The 18,303-nt window shown below is 41.0% G+C and overlaps 1 protein-coding gene across 1 annotated transcript in view; it reads left to right on the forward strand.

Annotated features, from left to right (window-relative positions):
- The first annotated feature begins 1,069 nt into the window (after positions 1-1,069).
- Positions 1,070-18,303, forward strand: part of SLC25A33 (solute carrier family 25 member 33) — a 40,754-nt gene continuing 23,520 nt past the window's right edge. Inside the window, exon 1 of the mRNA XM_053691471.1 lies at positions 1,070-1,275. Coding sequence (XP_053547446.1) covers positions 1,232-1,275 — 44 coding nt within the window. The 5' untranslated portion in view covers positions 1,070-1,231. The remainder of the gene's footprint in view (positions 1,276-18,303) is intronic.

Raw genomic sequence — 18,303 nt, forward strand, 5'->3', positions numbered from 1 at the left:
AGGAAAATATAAAAAACACCAATAAAAAAATGATAAATTCAATTCTATGTGGAGTTATTGGTTATGTTTACATTGCTATATAAATATGATATAAATATATATATTAGGCTTTGATATAAATACTTATTCCCTACAACAGTGGCGTTAATGCGAGAAGTCTGTATAAATAAATTCATGGGCCTCACTGATCTGGTGACTTGACATTCAAAGACAGTAGAGGGTTAAGCATCAAGGTCTGTCTAGAAGTGTCATTGATACTAATATCCTTATATACTTATTTCACTCTGCATTCCTCACACTTGCAAGCACCCAGTCACCCATATTGACCCCTAATGCCTCAAACCCCAACTCTGTACATTCATTTTTGTTACAGCCTCATCTACCACATTTATCCCGGTGGTGGACACAACAAACCACCTCAGTATAACTCTGCCCCCATTGAAATGAACCCTATACAGCCTAGAGCCCCAACAGAATTATCCCTTACTGCTCCAGACTGCTATATTTAACCTTATACTACCCATGCAAGTAAACAGGCAATGCTATATATTGCAGCCATCTCTGGTATCTAAAGTAGGGTCACTAAATATAGACAAGGTATCTGCACACTCATAACATTGGGGCAGTGGATATTTTGGCTGCAGTAGTAGTGTGAGGGACAAACACTAACAAATGATGACCATTGAATCTTGATATTGTGTCACAGCTCCCCTGTCTATATTATTTATATTGATGTCACAGCTGCCTTCCCTATATATTATTGATATTAACAGACAGTAAACAGATAACATTTCCAGAGAACACACACTGCTGTAGCCAATGAATGTGACACGGTCACATGGGGACGGTGACGGTCACCTCATGCCTCAGTGTGTCACGTGACCTCTCTCACACGCAATCCCTGGCAATCTAATAGTGACGTCACGGACAACGCCTCCTCCGCGCCCCCTATTCGCTAAACACATCAACGCATGCGCGTTACTGCTGTAATTACTAAACTAAGCGCATGCGCCCTGTGGCACCGCTTGCGCACACCCCCATGTGACGTCAGTGACCACACACCCCCAAGTTTTTCATGACGCAAGACCAGCAGCCGGTGTTCTAAAACCGGCTTCTGCTGCCTGGGTCATTCAGTCAGGTGTCGGCCGGGGAAGCACAGTCCCTCGGTCACTGTGACGCAAAGGATGTGGCTACTGTGAGGGACGTACGTAGCAAGTCTCAGTTCGGTGACATGGCGCAAAGCAAGGACACGCTGATGCACCTCTTGGCTGGGGGGTAAGTCACGCGGGTACATTATCTCCTCTGGGCTGGAGATGTTACTTATATAAGGGGGATACAGTGTCACATCTGATCTTAAGGATATGTCACCCATTATATGAGAGGGGGATACGTGTCACCTCTGGGCTCAGGGATATGTTACCCATATGAGAGGGGACAGTATCACCTGTGGGCTCAGGGATATGTCACTCATGTAAGATGGGTTACAGTGTCACCACTGAGGTGAGGGATAAGGCACCCATGTGAGAGAGGGATCAGTGTCACCATTGGGGTGAGGGATAAGGCACCCATGTGAGAGAGGGATCAGTGTCACCATTGGGGTGAGGGATAAGGCACCCATGTGAGAGAGGGAACAGTGTCACCATTGGGGTGAGGGATAAGGCACCCATGTGAGAGAGGGAACAGTGTCACCACTGGGGTGAAAGATAAGGCACCCATGTGAGAGAGGGCACAGTGTCACCCCTGGGGTGAGGAATAAGGCACAAATGTGAGAGAGGGCACAGTGTCACCACTGGGGTGAGGGATAAGGCACCCATGTGAGAGAGGGCACAGTGTCACCACTGGGGTGAGGGATAAGCCATGTGAGAGCGGGCACAGTGTCACCACTGGGGTGGGGGATAAGGCACCCATGTGAGAGAGGGCACAGTGCCACCACTGGGGTGAGGGATAAGGCACCCATGTGAGAGAGGGGACAGTTTCACAAATGGGCTGGGGGGTAAGACACACATGAGAGGGCACAGTTGGATGGGGGTAAAAAAAAAAACATGTTAGAGGGGGACCAAGAATTCAGTGCATTCAGCCCCTGTGAAGTCTACACTATAATACAATAATTACAATATCAGTGTGTAAAACCTTCTAAGATCTTCCTACACTGGTGACCTTCTACTGAACTAAAAAGGAAATTCCTTTAAAAAAAATATTAAGATGAGTAATGCTTTTCATATTTTTACATAAAAAAAAATGTACTAATGACTGAAGCTGATGTAACTTTTTAGCAGGCAGCGTGCAGTGTAATCCCAACTCAGAGAAGTCTATTTATTAATAAAAAAAAAAAAATCTACGCTATAAATGATGATTAGTGATAACCATTTGTAAAGTAAAATCTGTCTATTGACTATAGAGGTGAAGCATGTATAACTATGTGTCTTTTATTTTAAAGTGTCATGAAACTCCAATTTTTTGCTTTCATGATTCAGGCGGAGCATAGAGTTTTAAACAACTTTCCAATTTACTTCTATTATCAATTTTGCTTCATTCTTATGATATCCTTTATTGAAGGAGCAGCAAGGAATTACTGGGAGCTAGCTGAACACTTTGGTAAGCCAATAGCAGGGGGTATATATTTGCAGCCACCAATTAGCAGATAGCCCCTGAGCTTACCTAGGTATGCTTTTCAACAAAGGATACTAAGAGAACAAAATAAATTAGATAATATAATTAAATGATATGCTCCTGTTTGAATCATGAAACAAACATTTTGGGTTTCATATCTCTTTAAATATATTCTGCTATTAGGTGAGCACTAAGCCAATCTTGTGGGCAGGATGGGTTGGGTGATGCCAGTTCTAGAAAGTTTGTTTTTATTCCCATGTGGGTAAGACAATATGTTTTCTACCACCCCCTGTTCTGTAGCGTTTGATCTGTTTCTCAGTGTGTTGGTGCAGTGTCTACATGAAGCAGCAGTTTGTAGAGTGATCATCAATCCTTCCATACTATTCTATTCTGCCAGGTTTATTAGTTATAAAATTCATTTTTTTTATTTAGCTTATTGGTTCCCCAAACTTGGTTAACTGGGTAGTGATGTGATGTTGAGCTGGGTTTACAGGTACATTTACATTTAAATTCATATATTGTCCTAGAAATACAGCAAGTAACCTTAAAGCAACCTGAAACTCCCTTGTATATCTATGCACAATATTTATCTGCAATTTAACACTGTGTTGCAAGAGATCTGCATAAGAAATAAAAGCATTTAATCCGTTATTTGTTTAGCACAATTAGCATTTTTTTGTGCAATCCAGGCACACACCCTTTTAAACTTTTGCATTTCCTGTGGGGTAGGAGAAGTCAGTCAATTTACCTGAAGCCACACAAATGAGTGTCAATTGTTTTTGTTTTTGCATTATGACTTTGTGTTATTGAGTTTTGCCTATTCAGATTTGAATCTTGTACTGTATTTATATTTATAAAATACTAAAATTATTGGGGAAATAATTCTACCCTTTTGTAGGAGTTTCTGATGACTTTTTTGTGTCTACGTGTTGGTGTTAAAAGGAACAAAAAACATCTGACAGGTGTAATTCTTTACCTTATGTAAATCAGAAGGGAAATCAGCTGCAGTTTGTGCATAACAAGGTGATGGTGCAGATATTTTAACACTGTTTACTTTAAAGGGACAGTACACTGTAAAATTGTTTTTCCATTAATGTATTTTAAATGACTTGTTATACCAACTGCAGAGTATAAAATAGTTGAGAAATTCAATTTTCATGCTTATTTGTGTCTATGATTTGTAGCTGATTTTGTGCTTTGAAACCACAGCCTATTACAATGGGTTGAACTTAAAGGTGATATCAGATCTCATTATGTTCTAAGTTTGTGTAAACAGACTTGCTTCCTTATCTTTTATTTGGCTGGAACACCAAAGCTCAATACATAGAGAGAACAATGGAAAATGATCATTTTATTAACCATCCTGCATCCCACTGAGAGTGTAATCTCTTCTGCTGGCTATGTATACTTAGGCTATTCAATAGCCTATACTCCAGTATTAATTTGTTCAGTATAGGTGGCGATACCACAGGCTAAATCAGCTATTTCAAATGCTGAAATAGGAGTAAAGGAGCTACTTGTAACCAATTTAATACACTCTAGCAGGTTAAAAGGATCATTGGGAATAATTTAAAGGGGAGAAAGTTTTTGGGTGAACTGTCCATGTCACCCTCATAACCTCAAAGGGATGAACCCATATGTTGTACCCACGGCAAATGGTCTAAAATTGTCTTATTGTGGCACAGAGTGGGTTCATTAGGGGAAGAAAAGACAGCAGTAATTATTGTTTTGAAGGCTCAAGTAGTGTATGTGGGTTGGTTTCCTGGGTAATAAAAAAGGGCACATAGTGTACTTCTTGGGTACAGGGTACTTGCTGCCCACCAGTGTTATAGTATATAAGATATGGCCAGTAGGGCTTCACAGCCTCAATTTAAAGGGACACTGAACCCACCTTTTTTTCTTTCGTGATTCAGATAGAGCATGAAATGTTAAGCAACTTTCTAAGTTACTCCTATTATCACATGTTCCTCATTCTCTTGGTATCTTTATTTGAAATGCAAGAATGTAAGTTTAGATGCCGGCCCATTTTTGGTGAACAACCTGGGTTGTTCTTGCTGATTGCTGGATAAATTCATCCACCAATAAAAAAGTACTGTCCAGAGTTCTGAACCAAACAAGCTTAGATGCCTTATTTTTCAAATAAAGATATCAAGAGAACTAAGAAATTGATAATAGGAGTATATTAGAAAGTTGCTTAAAATTACATGCTCTATTTGACTCACGAAAGAAAACATTTGGGTTCAGTGTCCCTTTAAGCTTTTTGATAGCTTGAAAATTAATTGTAGTGACCTATAAACATTTTGTTTCCTGTACAAGTGGTGATTACTTTGAATCTTTGCTAATTATTATAATTTAGTGCTTGGCAGATACAAGGATCTAGCCACTTCTTAGATTCTTGCACCTGGGCCCTGTGGTTTCTAGTTACGCCTCTGGCTCAAATCATAGGCCTAGTACAGATTGACCTGATGCGCTTCGCACACATGCTTCATCAGAGGCTGCCTTGACTTAGACTGCAAGTTGTTTATATTGACACAGTGGACCAATCATAATGTTCATTATATTGCTACATCAATTATTGCATCCATATATACATATGTGAATAAATCAATATATACTGTACATTCATTGTATTATGATTAATTCCAAAAACATCTCATAAGGCTCACTAGTATTAGTGTGTGTGTGTGTGTATATCTATATATCTATAATCTATATCTCTAATAGTGGAAATCTGCACACACCACACTCTGTATAAATATGAGCAATGCACCAGGATGATGCAAACGGAAAAAGTAAACCCAGACTCGGCTTGTGTCCTGAAGGGTATTACACAGCAGGCAATCACAGGTCCTTATAAAAAGCCTTTATTCAACATCAGATGATAATTACTGCCCTATGCCAAAAGATTTCGGCTCCGGCTGGAGCCTTTGTCACATTGATGGTCTGGCCTATATATATATTATTAAAGGACAGTATATACCTAAATACTAGCACCATAATGTTAACACTTGCTACCAAGTTAATTGCAAAATGATTTGGCATCAGTAGGGTTAACATAAATGTAATGTTGCTCTGTGTATAAATAAATAGATTGTAGTGAAGTGGTATCAAGATAATTATATTGTATTGCTGCAGTGATTACGCACCCCCCCCCCCACACCTTGTGAGTGGTAAGATTATATAATCCTATAACCCAGTATTGCACATGTGGCCCAGTCCAGCTCTCCTCAGCTCTGCCTTTTTGTTCTTGCCATCCTGATTTAGTAATGGGGTATTATGCTGTGCAGACCCCAGTGCTTTACCTAACATTGTGTGTACATGTCATGTGATGTCTTTACTCCACCTCAGTATGAGCCTCTGTATCGTTCTCACATAGCCTGACAGACCTTCGTGCAGACGGCTGATGGTTACATTTCTATAGGAGCAGGAGACTAAAATAAACTCTGCTGACATATGGGGCTGGTTTTAACCTGTATCCCATGCCAGTTTCTAGAATGCTCTAGTTTCAATAAAAACACAGATTCACCCTCACATTCCAGGCAATTTTTGTGATTTGCTGTATCCGAATAACAGGTGAACTTCTTGCAATACTCCAAGGCCCTATCATTATACTAAGGCGAGTACAGCGCAGGAGCATAACTTGTTGTTTAACAAACAAAAAATACTTATAAAAAAGTTTACTTTAAACTAGTAGTTCATGCAGCACACTAGATTACTCACAGGCGTATTATTACACTGGGATTATCCAACATATGCAAGAAAAAAGTAGGTCCAGTGCCTGCTTAATTAAAGAGAAGAGCGCTCACACCCCCTGGGTCTGGTTTACTAGAAATGCTGATTATTTCCTGTGAGCGCCTGGAGATGTAATCGTCACTTGTCTGTTTATTGGGCATGTGGAGTATTGAGTCCACATGAGAAGGTTATCTGTGCAAAAAAGGGAAACGCATTTGCTGACATAAAATGGTTTTGGTCTTTTTAGCGCAACTAATAGTTATACTAGGTTTTATATAGCTTCTGCACTTTACAGATGTCAAACGCTAAACCCAGGGTGCCAAAGGTTCACACTTAGCTCTCTAAGGGCCACATATAGCTGCTCAGGGGCCACATCTAGCTTTAGGACCGTTTTGAATAGAAAGCAGACATCCAGTAATTTTATTAAGCAAAAAACAGTTACTCCCTCCACATTAGGTGGTATTTGTACCAGATGCTGTATGTCTACATAGTATATACATTTACATTCTATTGCCTACGTAATTGAGTTTATTGAGGTTGTATTTTTAGTAAGTGTGAGAATAATGTGATGTGGATCAGTCTACCCCACTGCACCTGTTTATTCCTGGTGATCGCCCATCTGGAATCATCTGGTGTCCCTCCGCAATATGGCTGCTTAAATAATATTACAGGTGACATTTCCGCTGAGAGGGGACTGTGTTAACCCTGTGGATACCAGAGAAGTTTATGGCACACAAGGGGTTAAACCTCGCCTTAAAGCACTCATGCCGCGCTGCTGGTGTACCCCTGTAGCATGCCGCGCTGCTGGTGTACCCCTGTAGCATGCCGCGCTGCTGGTGTACCCCTGTAGCATGCCGCGCTGCTGGTGTACCCCTGTAGCATGCCGCGCTGCTGGTGTACCCCTGTAGCATGCCGCGCTGCAGGTGTCGCTGCTGGTGTACCCCTGTAGCATGCCGCGCTGCAAGTGTCTTTGCAGTGTACCCCGGTAGCATGCCGTGCTGCAGGTATCTTTGCAGTGTACCTCGGTAGCATGCCGCACTGCTGGTGTACCCCTGTAGCATGCCGCGCTGCAGGTGTCTTTGCAGTGTACCCCGGTAGCATGCCGTGCTGCAGGTATCTTTGCAGTGTACCTCGGTAGCATGCCGCGCTGCTGGTGTACCCCTGTAGCATGCCGTGCTGCAGGTGTCTTTGCAGTGTACCCCGGTAGCATGCCGTGCTGCAGGTATCTTTGCAGTGTACCTCGGTAGCATGCCGCGCTGCTGGTGTACCCCTGTAGCATGCCGCGCTGCAGGTGTCTTTGCAGTGTACCCCGGTAGCATGCCGTGCTGCAGGTATCTTTGCAGTGTACCTCGGTAGCATGCCGCGCTGCTGGTGTACCCCTGTAGCATGCCGCGCTGCAGGTGTCTTTGCAGTGTACCCCGGTAGCATGCCGTGCTGCAGGTATCTTTGCAGTGTACCTCGGTAGCATGCCGCACTGCTGGTGTACCCCTGTAGCATGCCGCGCTGCAGGTATCTTTGCCGTGTACCCCGGTAGCATGCCGCGCTGCTGGTGTACCCTGCAGGTGTACCTCTGTAGCATGCCTCCCTGACAAGCAGGTCACCGAGGTGCTTGTTTACAACCGTATCCAAGTTAATGATTATTTTAGCTTGACTCAGCACCGGTGATTGATGCAGTAAATATCCGCAGTCTGCCCTCCCATTCTTAGATCTCCTTACACAGATAAACTGTAGTTCTTCTGTATCACACATTTATGGGGTTTTCTTTTAATTTTATATTGAACTATCGTCCTCTGCAATTCAGGGAACAATTCCTGCAGGTACTAAATTCATCATATAAATGCTGTCCATTTCTGTCTGTGCTGCATTCTCTTCCTTCCCCTTTTTTTTTTTTTTTTTTTAAATTTGCCTATAAAAACAAAACCTTAATTTTCTTCTCAAACTAATTAAAAAAACATTTTATGTTCCTGGAGCGTATTTTGAATTCAAAGCTTTTTATAGCTTGTGATAAAGAGTGTGCAGAGATCACCTGCAGTAAACTGGTGCAATATTGCATCATGACTTGGCAGTTGGATTCCTAGTGCAAGTTTGGGAAACTTTCTCCTATTTCTCTTCTTTCTATGACTTATACAGAGGCTCTTGAAAGGTTCACAGGTTTGTGATTTCCATCCAATTACCTGTTTTTTGTATGTTTGTGTCATCCAAAGAAAACTCAATTCATAAAAAGTTCAATCTCTAGATATAAGTAGGAATTACTCTTATACAGATGTAAATTTTTCCACTTCCTCCACGTCCGAATTAGTGTATATCGGTTTCCCACTGGAAAGTCATTTTTAGGCTTAGCAAGTGTCCTGAAATGCAGATGTTGAGATGTACAATCATAAAGTTTGTCATCTTGTTATAGTATTGGACTTACAGCGTGCCTAAGATACTCTGGAGTATAAGATGTAATTAAAGTGCAAAAAGCATAATAGTTTAATGTGTTGGAAGATGCTATTGCTTGTATAGAACAGTGTTTAACCCCTGCAGCGTCAGTTGTAGGGCAGCAATGCACTACTGGGAGTTAACTGAGCAGATCAGGTGAGCCAATGACAAGATGCATGTGCAGCCACTAGCAGCTAGCTCCCAGTAGGACATTGAGTCTATCTAAGTATGCTTTTCAACGAAGGCTACCAAAAGAACAAAGTTCATTGGATAATAGTAGTAAATTGGAAAGTGTCTTAAATTAAATGTAACTATAATAGAATGCCAGTGTATGGGACATATGAGTAAGCAGGAAGTACAGAGCATACGCTGCAGTGACAGATCTGAAGCTCTGTCACTGCTCCCTGCCTTGGGGACCCCTGACTTGCACATGTGCGGAAAAGAATGCGCAAGAAGTTACGTTCTCTTCCTTGTGTTTTACATCGTTGTATATTAACATGTGCATAGGTATCTTTATTAAGATATTTATATTACTTATATTTTATTAAGTGTGTGTGTATTAAACATCACTGACGTTTGTTTTCTGCTCAGCAGTGCTGTGGGCCAGATGTGGGCAGTCTTATTCTAGTTTGGTCGTGTACAGCTGCAGACAGACAGAATGACTTGCAGAAATACCTGAACCTGCATCTTCATTCTGCTAGTAAAATTCCCAGTAACCTGATGAATCCTCTGAATAGATCTGTGCACGTCCCCTGGCCTAGTAACCGTAGACAGTGTACTAAGCAAGCTCACTCACTCTTGTATCTGTTTCATGCTGACAAAAAGACCTTAACATGTGAAAGGAATCATTTAAGTCTGAAGACAAAGCGTTGACTCTGACTGTCCTGTATAAACCAGGCAAACTAAGGGGTTACTTTTGGGAAATGTCTGCTCAGATCTTTTTGGAGAGGACAGGTGTGGGTCTGAGGTCTAAATTACATTCTACTCCCTTAGAGATCACTTGCTGTATGAGGAACAGCTGCATGATATGATGGGCTATCTGCAGTAGCGCAGGCGTCAGGGGTACGTGCTGTGTGTCAGATACAGAGATGCACCAAGGAACTAGGACCATTTGATCAGATGAGGACAGCCAAAAAAAAACAAAGTTGAAGGGACAGTAAACAACTTGCAATTACAATATTTATCTGCTGTCTGGCAATAATTTAACATACTAGGTCATTGTGAATTTTTCTGGAATGCATTAACCCCTTGTTTGCTGCTATTTTTCTATAGCCAAGTTCTGTTTACCTTTTTTGAGTAGCCAATCTGGATGTGTTACTTGAGTAGCAATGGTTAGCCACTGTCATTTTGTCAACAAGTTAAATAGTGCTGCAAGATCTTATCACCTCTAATTAGGCCAGTTATGAGCAGATGTGTAGCAGGGTTAACATTGTGAAGTCTGCAGTGTGCACTTCCAGTTCTTAGAATTGTAAAATCCATGAAAAGGGGAAAATAAGTACTGACAGTGTTACTATACATAACTAAATGTAATCTTATAATCTCAGATTGTTTACTTGATTAGACATCTCTATAAGTGTATTTTTAGTTCTCTGAAACTCTACTCTCTTCACCAGCTGATTGTTGCCCCCTATTTGCAATAGTCTATCTGACTTTCAGCTTGTCCCAGTAATACTTGCATCATCAGTGTAAGAGGATTGTGGCCTAAAATCCTATTTAGGAAGTGTCTGCTAAGGTCATTTCCCCTGTCCCAGCCAAGTGTATGACTGAGATATTAAAAGGACACACGCCCTTCTCACCCTGCCTGCAAAAGGTTAGTGCAAGGGGTGTATAAAGTCATGTGACCAGCAGCAGGTTAACCCCTTGACAACCACAAAGGGACTGCTTGTTCCATGCATGCATACAGAATATAAAGCCTTGTAGCCAGCTAGTTGTTATGTCAGAGCAGCAGCTTAGTAAAACATTACATTAGTTGTGTGTTTATTTAGCATCTGGGCTTTATGATGAATAAACCGATTGCAGTTTACTTCTGCTGAATACTTTTTGGTTCAGTCAGGTTTGTAGTGTGTGGGGGGGGGGGGGATGTGTTGTGCTCTGTAACCTGTATATACACAGCAGGATAGGGCAGAAGTCCCTGTGATGCTTTAGACTGGAGGAGGTGAACTTTATACATAATGAGTTTTTCCCTTGCTGAGACAGTGAACAGATTGTTGAAAATTCAGCTAAAATATGTATAAAAATGTATTATTTATAAACGAGCTGTACATGCAAAGTAACAGGGTAGCTTTGCTGCACATTCTACAAACCTCAGTAAGAATGCTATATAGTGAGGGCAGTGCCTAGGCGCATGCACGTACTATACTTATATAGTGAGGTTAGTGCCTAGGCGCATGTATGTGCTATACTTGTATAGTGAGGGCAGTGCCCAGGTGCACGCACATGCTATACTTATATAGTGAGGGCAGTGCCCAGGGGCACGCACGTGCTATACCTATATAGTGAGGGCAGTGCCCAGGTGCACACACATGCTATACTTATATAGTGAGGGCAGTGCCCAGGCGCATGCACGTACTATACTTGCATAGTGAGGTTAGTGCCTAGGCGCATGTATGTGCTATACTTATATAGTGAGGGCAGTGCCCAGGGGCACGCACGTGCTATACTTGTAGTGAGGGCAGTGCCCAGGGGCACGCACGTGCTATACTTGTATAGTGAGGTTAGTGCCCAGGTGCACGCACGTGCTATACTTATAGTGAGGGCAGTGCCCAGGGGCACGCACGTGCTATACTTATATAGTGAGGTTAGTGCCTAGGCGCATGTATGTGCTATACTTAATAATATAGTGAGGGCAGTGCCCAGGTGCACGCACGTGCTATACTTATAGTGAGGGCAGTGCCCAGGGGCACGCACGTGCTATACTTATACAGTGAGGTTAGTGCCCAGGCGCACGCACGTGCTATACTTATATAGTGAGGGCAGGCACACGCACGTGCTATACTTGTATAGTGAGGGCAGTGCCCAGGCGCATGTATGTGCTATACTTCTACAGTGAAAGCAGAAGTTTTATGGCAAAGTCCTTCTGCAGCTTCAGTTGCATTTGAGTGTGTGTGTGTGAGCTGATGTGTGTTGCGCATAAGCCAGCTGTTACTGTAATTTAACTGAAGATTGCCCCCCCCCCCCCCCACTACTCCAAAGATACCGAACCTGTTACATGCTACACCATGATTGCATGATCTCTGTAGGAGCTCATTTCAATTTGTCCTTATGTGGCTACGACAAAGGAAAAGCCTCCTGGGTATGTTTCTTATGTCAAGTGCTGTGCCCCTGGCCTTCAAAAAAATGCAAATTATGGTAACAATGGCATTGTCAATGTTTATAAAACATTTATTTTGCACAGTAAGTAATTGCTGATTTGTGTGTATATCTATGTACCCAGGTAAAACTGATGTACTGTAATTCTGCCATTTAAAGTTTTTTTTGCCTCCACCTGGGGGATTGAAGGGGTGCACCCTGCCGATCCTCTGGCATCCACCCCAAGTGAACCTTGAACCCCCCTGGCGGATCTGCCAACAGATGCGTTGGAGAATAATCCAACACTTTGAGAACAACATTCCCCATAGACAAATCTGTAGGATTTTTGACATTTCACTTTCTACAGTGCACAATATAATTAAAGGATTCAATGAATCCGGTCATATCTAGGTACCTAAAAGGGCAAGGCCCAAAACTACTTCCGAATGCGTGTGATCTCCGATCCCTCAGTCGTCATTGTCTCAAAAACCGTCATGAGTCTGTAATGGATATCCTGACATGGGCTTGGGAATACTTTGGTAAACCTTTGCCAGTCAACACCATCACAGCTGCATCTACAGATGCAAGTTAAGGCTTTTTTATATATATATATATATATATATATATATATATATATATATATTTTCAAAGAGAGCACTCTCACTTACAAATGAATGCCAGGGTTCCAGCAGGTACGTATATAAATGAAGGAAGGCACTCTCTGGTCTTTTAAGTAAATATTTACTTAAGACCAGAGAGAATATATATGTGTGTGTGTGTATACAGTATGTACTCCAAATAGATTATCAAATGCAGCATTCTCTGATGTGCCAAATAAACATAACTGGGTAATTGGTGCTAAGCTCTACTTGTTTATAGAGTGGCCTTGACCAGCCAGGAATTTTATTGGTACAGATGGTAAAAGGCAGGCTGTGTTTGTGGCGCTGGGACCGTGCTAGAGGCTTTTAACGTTAATAGCTTGTGCTATTATTGGGACTTCTACAGCAGCTTTGGTTTTAAAGAATCGGGGACCTGCACATTCTAGAAACTTCAAGTAGATATTAGTTAGAATACATAATGTATTAAACATATTTGATTAATTCTGATACTTTTTGTGCCCTGAGCTCATTTGTATGGAATTCACTTGCCAATGATTTTTTTCATATAAGCTCCCGCAAACAGATAATGACTACAGTTATGACTGTTAACCCCAATGTACATTTTATCACACTGACAGTGCATCTGTTTTATAGGAAGATATGAGTGGGAAAGGCTTGCGATGCCAGGACTGCCAGTTTCATTGCCCCGGCTATATGTCCCAGTTACATTGGCAGACAGCATTTAGTTGTGAAACACTGTAAACCCTGCCAGGCATTACATTATTACTGTTTGATATTGTGACATTGCAGGGCTTATAAAGTGGAATATGTGCTGTGACAAGTCCCCATTTTAATTAAAGGGGCAGGAACCCCCAACATTTTATTTCATGCTTTGGATAGAACATACAATTTTAAACAACTTTCCTATTTTCATCTATTATCAAATTTTGCATAATTCTCTTATATTTTGCTGAAGGAACAGCATTGCACTAATGACAGCTAGATGAAAATATCTAGGTTAGCCAATCACAAGAGACAAATGTGTGCAGGCACCAATCAGCAGTTAGCTCCCACTAGAGTAGGATATGTGCATGCTCTTTTTCAAAAAGGGATACCAAGAGAATGAAGCACATTTGAAAATAGAAGTAAATTTAAAAGTGTCTTTAAATTACATGTTCGGTCTGAATCATGCAAGTTTCATTTTGACTTTCCTATCCCTTTAAATTTCCGTGCGTCAACCATGTTCTATTCCATTCTTACAGGATCGTTTACCTTCTGTCTCAAGATGGATATTTTAAGTGAGGAACTAAACCTGCTGTAATGAATTATCTTCTGAAAGTTCTACCTTTTTATGCTATTAAACTGCTTTATTTCACAACATATCACATTTCATACACACAGACCTTTCTGCAGTTGCGTTTTCTTTCCTGATGGGCTTTGATTGGACCTATTTTGGTGTCGTCACATTACAAGGAATGATGCAGTGATCTGAGCCTGGCTGATAAGTGATGATATTATGCAGTTAGAGGAGGCGACTAAAGAGACCACCTGCAATATGTATTTGTAGGATTCCATATTGACCACGGCACCTGCTCAGGGTGCTGATGACTTCAAGCTATACACCATATTATTTCAGTCTTTGTATAAACCATTTTTACGTTTATGTCTTATCTATTTTACCCCCAAAAAAAGTTGCCTCACATTACCTGATGCTATTACCTACAATTTAGGTTCCTAGAGAAAGCTTGTTGTTGTAAGAAGGAGGGAGGTAGTGCAAACTATGGGGGAATATTTATCAAGCCATCAACCGCAAATACGCAGTGTAATTGTGGCAAGCTTGATTCAACCTAGTTATCAAAGCCTACAGACCAGCAAAAGTTGAAATCTGTGACGTAACATACGATCCGCCAGTCTCAATCCGACACAGATTGATGCTTACGTCATTACAGATGTTCCGAATACACATTCGGCACTATTTTACACTTTTTCAAAGTTATCAAATAGTTAACCGGTATGCTCACTGCTATTCCGGCCCAGCGTACCTGGTTTTCAATCCGCCACCCTGGAGGCCCCGTATGCCATAGGTATCAATGGGAGTCTGAAAGCAGCGAAAGCTTATGTTCGATGCTGCCAGATATCTCATTGATTTCTATGGTAGAAAATCAGTAAAGTTTACATCTAACATAAGCCCCGAGTCTAAACACCCCAAATCTGCTACCCACCGACATCGCCGCCACCTACATAAAGTTATTAACCCCTATTCAGTCGCTCCCGGACCCCACCGCAACTAAATAAAAGTATTATCCCCTAAACCCCTGGCCTCCCACATCACTACCACTAACTAAACCTATTAACCCCTAAACTGCCAGGCCCCCCACCGCCATAAACTAAATAAAGTTATTAACCCCTAAACCTAACAACCCGCTAACTTTACATTAAAATTACTACATACCTATCTTATAATAAATTATAACTTACCTGTAGAATTAAAGGGACACTGAACCCAAATTTTTTTTCTTTCATTATTCAGACAGAGAATGCAATTTTAAGCAACTTTCTAATTTACTCCTATTATCAATTTTTATTCGTTCTCTTGCTATCTTTATTTGAAAAAGACATCTAAACTTTTTTTTTTTTTTTTGGTTCAGAACTCTGGACAGCACTCTTCTTATTGGTGGATAAATGTATCCACCAATCAGCAAGAACAACCCAGGTTGTTCACCAAAAATGGGCCGGCATCTAAACTTACGTTCTTGCATTTCAAATAAAGATACTAAGAGAATGAAGAAAATTTGATAATAGGAGTAAATTAGAAAGTTGCTTAAAATGTAATGCTCTATCTGAATCACGAAAGGAAAAAAATTGGGTTCAGTGTCCCTTTTAAGTTAAACTATATTAAACTATTAATTAACCTACCCTTACTAAAATTACAATAAACTACCAATTAAAGTAACTATATTACATATAAAAAAAAAAAACCTAACCCTACTCAAATTATTTAAATCTACAGTAAAAAATGACTAATTTACAAAAGAAAACCACACAGTATCAAAAATAAAAAACAATTACACCTAATCTAATAGCCCTATCAAAATAAAAAAGCCCCCCCCCCCATAAAAAAACACCTAGCCTACAATAAACTACCAATGGCCCTAAAAAGGGTCTTTTGCGGGGCATTGCCCCAAAGAAATCGGCTCTTTTACCTGTAAAGAAAAATACAAACACCCCCCCAACAGTAAAACCAACCAACCCCCCCCAAATAAAAACCCTATCTAAAAAACCTAAGCTCCCCATTGCCCTGAAAAGGGCATTTGTATGGGCATTGCCCTTTAAAAGGGTATTTAGCTCTTTTACTGTCAAGACCCTACTTTAAAAATAAAACCCCCCCAAAAAACCCTTAAATAAACCTAACCCTAACCCCCGACGATCCACCGTTCTTGAAGGATCCTTTCAGCCGGCAAGATGTCTTCATCCATGCGGCCTCTTCTATCTTCATCCAGCCGGCGCAGAGCGGGTCCATCCTGAAGACATCCGACGAGGAGCTCCTATTCAATACCTTCGCCGCCGTAAACTGTATCTTGAATGCAAGTGATGTCATCCAAGATGGCGTCCCTTGCATTCCTATTGGCTGAAAGGTTCCAATCAGCCAATAGGATTAGAGCCGCTAAAATCCTATTGGCTGTTCCAATCAGCCAATAGGATTGAGAGCTCATCCTATTGGCTGATTGGAACAGCCAATAGGATGAGAGCTGCTCAAATCCTATTGGCTTATTGGCATGCCAATAGGAATGCAAAGGACACCATCTTGGATGATGTCCCTTGCATTCAAGATCCAGTTTACGGTGGAGACCATATTGACGAGGAGCTCCTTGTCGGATGTCTTCAGGATGGACCCGCTCTGTGCCGGATGGATGAAGATAGAAGAGGCTGCATGGATGAAGACTTCTTGCCGGCTGGATGGATCCTTCAAGTGGAACTTCAAGAACTGTGGATCGTCGTGGTTTATCGTTAGGTTTATTTAAAGGATTTTTAGGTGGGTTTTATTTTTAGAGTAGGGTCTGGGCAGTAAAAGAGCTAAATGCCCTTTTCATGGCAATGGAGATCTTAGGTTTTTTTAGATAGGGTTTTTATTTGGGGGGGGGGTTGGTTGTGTGGGTGGTGGGTTTTGCTGTTGGGGTGTTTGTATTTTTCTTTACAGGTAAAAGAGCTGATTTCTTTGTGGCAATGCCCTTTTGAGGGTCATTGGTAGTTTCTTGTAGGCTAGGGTTTTTTTTTTTATTGGGGGGCTTTTTTATTTTGATAGGGCTATTAGATTAGGTGTAATTCGTTTTTTTATTTTTGATACTGTGTTTTTTTTTTGTTGTTGGTTTTTTTTGTAACTTAGTGCTTTTGTAACTTAGTTTTTTGTTTGTTTTTGTTGTTGCAATTTTAGTAATTTTTTTTATTTTTTTATTGTAGATTAAAATAATTAGAGCAGCGTTAGGTTTTTTTTTAATATGTAATATAGTTAATTTAATTGGTAGTTTAATGTAGTTTTATTGTATAATAGTTAGGGTAGGTTAATAGTTTAATATAGTTTAATTTAATTGTAGGATAATAGGGGTTAATAGTTGAATATAGTTTCTTTTAATTCTACAGGTAAGTTTTAATTTATTATAAGATAGGGATGTTCTAATTTTAATGTAAAGTTAGCGGGTTGTTAGGTTTAGGGGTTAATAGCTTAATTTAGTTTATGGCGATGTGGGGGGCTGGCAGTTTAGGGGTTAGGTCCAGATAGTGGTAGTGATGTGGGAGGCCAGGGGTTTAGGGGTTAAAACATTTATTTAGTTGCGGTGGGGTCCAGGAGCGGCGGGATAGGGGCAAAACATTTTAGTATAGTGGCAGTGTTTAGCGATGGGGTATAAATAAAGTTGGTAAAAAGCTGAATAGCAGCAAGATCGATGACTTAGTTAACAGTCTGCTGCTCATCGCCCCGTACTTGGTGCGCAGCTTTTTTTATAAATATGGAGAGCGTATTCGGGTCCGCGGTCGTGATGTTAGGCGAGCATATTGGTGCCGTTGAATGCAGCAAAGTTGACGGCTTGATAGATAGGCCCCTATATGTTCTTAATGTTACATAGTTGTGTTGTGTCTGCATTGGTTTTAATTTGTCACCCACTTTCACATCACACGCGCATATATAGCATCTACTGCCATCACTGGCACACGTGGGGTTAAGACTCAAAGCCATTAATGTCCTATGAATATTAAGGTGAACACTCTGCAGTTCTAGGTACACAATTAACCTACTCTGGCAGTACTCTCTGCCAGGCGAGATTATACCAGTCTGAGCTCTGAGTATTTGAGACTGGCTCTGTCTTGTTCTTGGTGTGGCCCTTCTGTTTGTCCTCTCTTAAACTTGTTAAGGTTGTTTGCAAACCTCCTTTACTGAAACACGGCCAACAAGTACAGTTTGTATTTTGTGATTCCTTCCAGGAAACAGAGCTGGCAGCATCTTTGGTTTCAACAGACTGTGAAAAGTAAAGTTATCTATTCCTGGGAAAACAAGAATGGAAGAATGATCTGGGCACATAACAGTCCTAGGTCTGCACGACCGGAGTAAATGTCCTATGACATCAGCATTATGTTTGTAGAATAGCTACTTATAAACCTA

This window comes from Bombina bombina, chromosome 8 (assembly GCF_027579735.1).
Source record: "Bombina bombina isolate aBomBom1 chromosome 8, aBomBom1.pri, whole genome shotgun sequence".
NCBI lineage: Eukaryota > Metazoa > Chordata > Amphibia > Anura > Bombinatoridae > Bombina > Bombina bombina.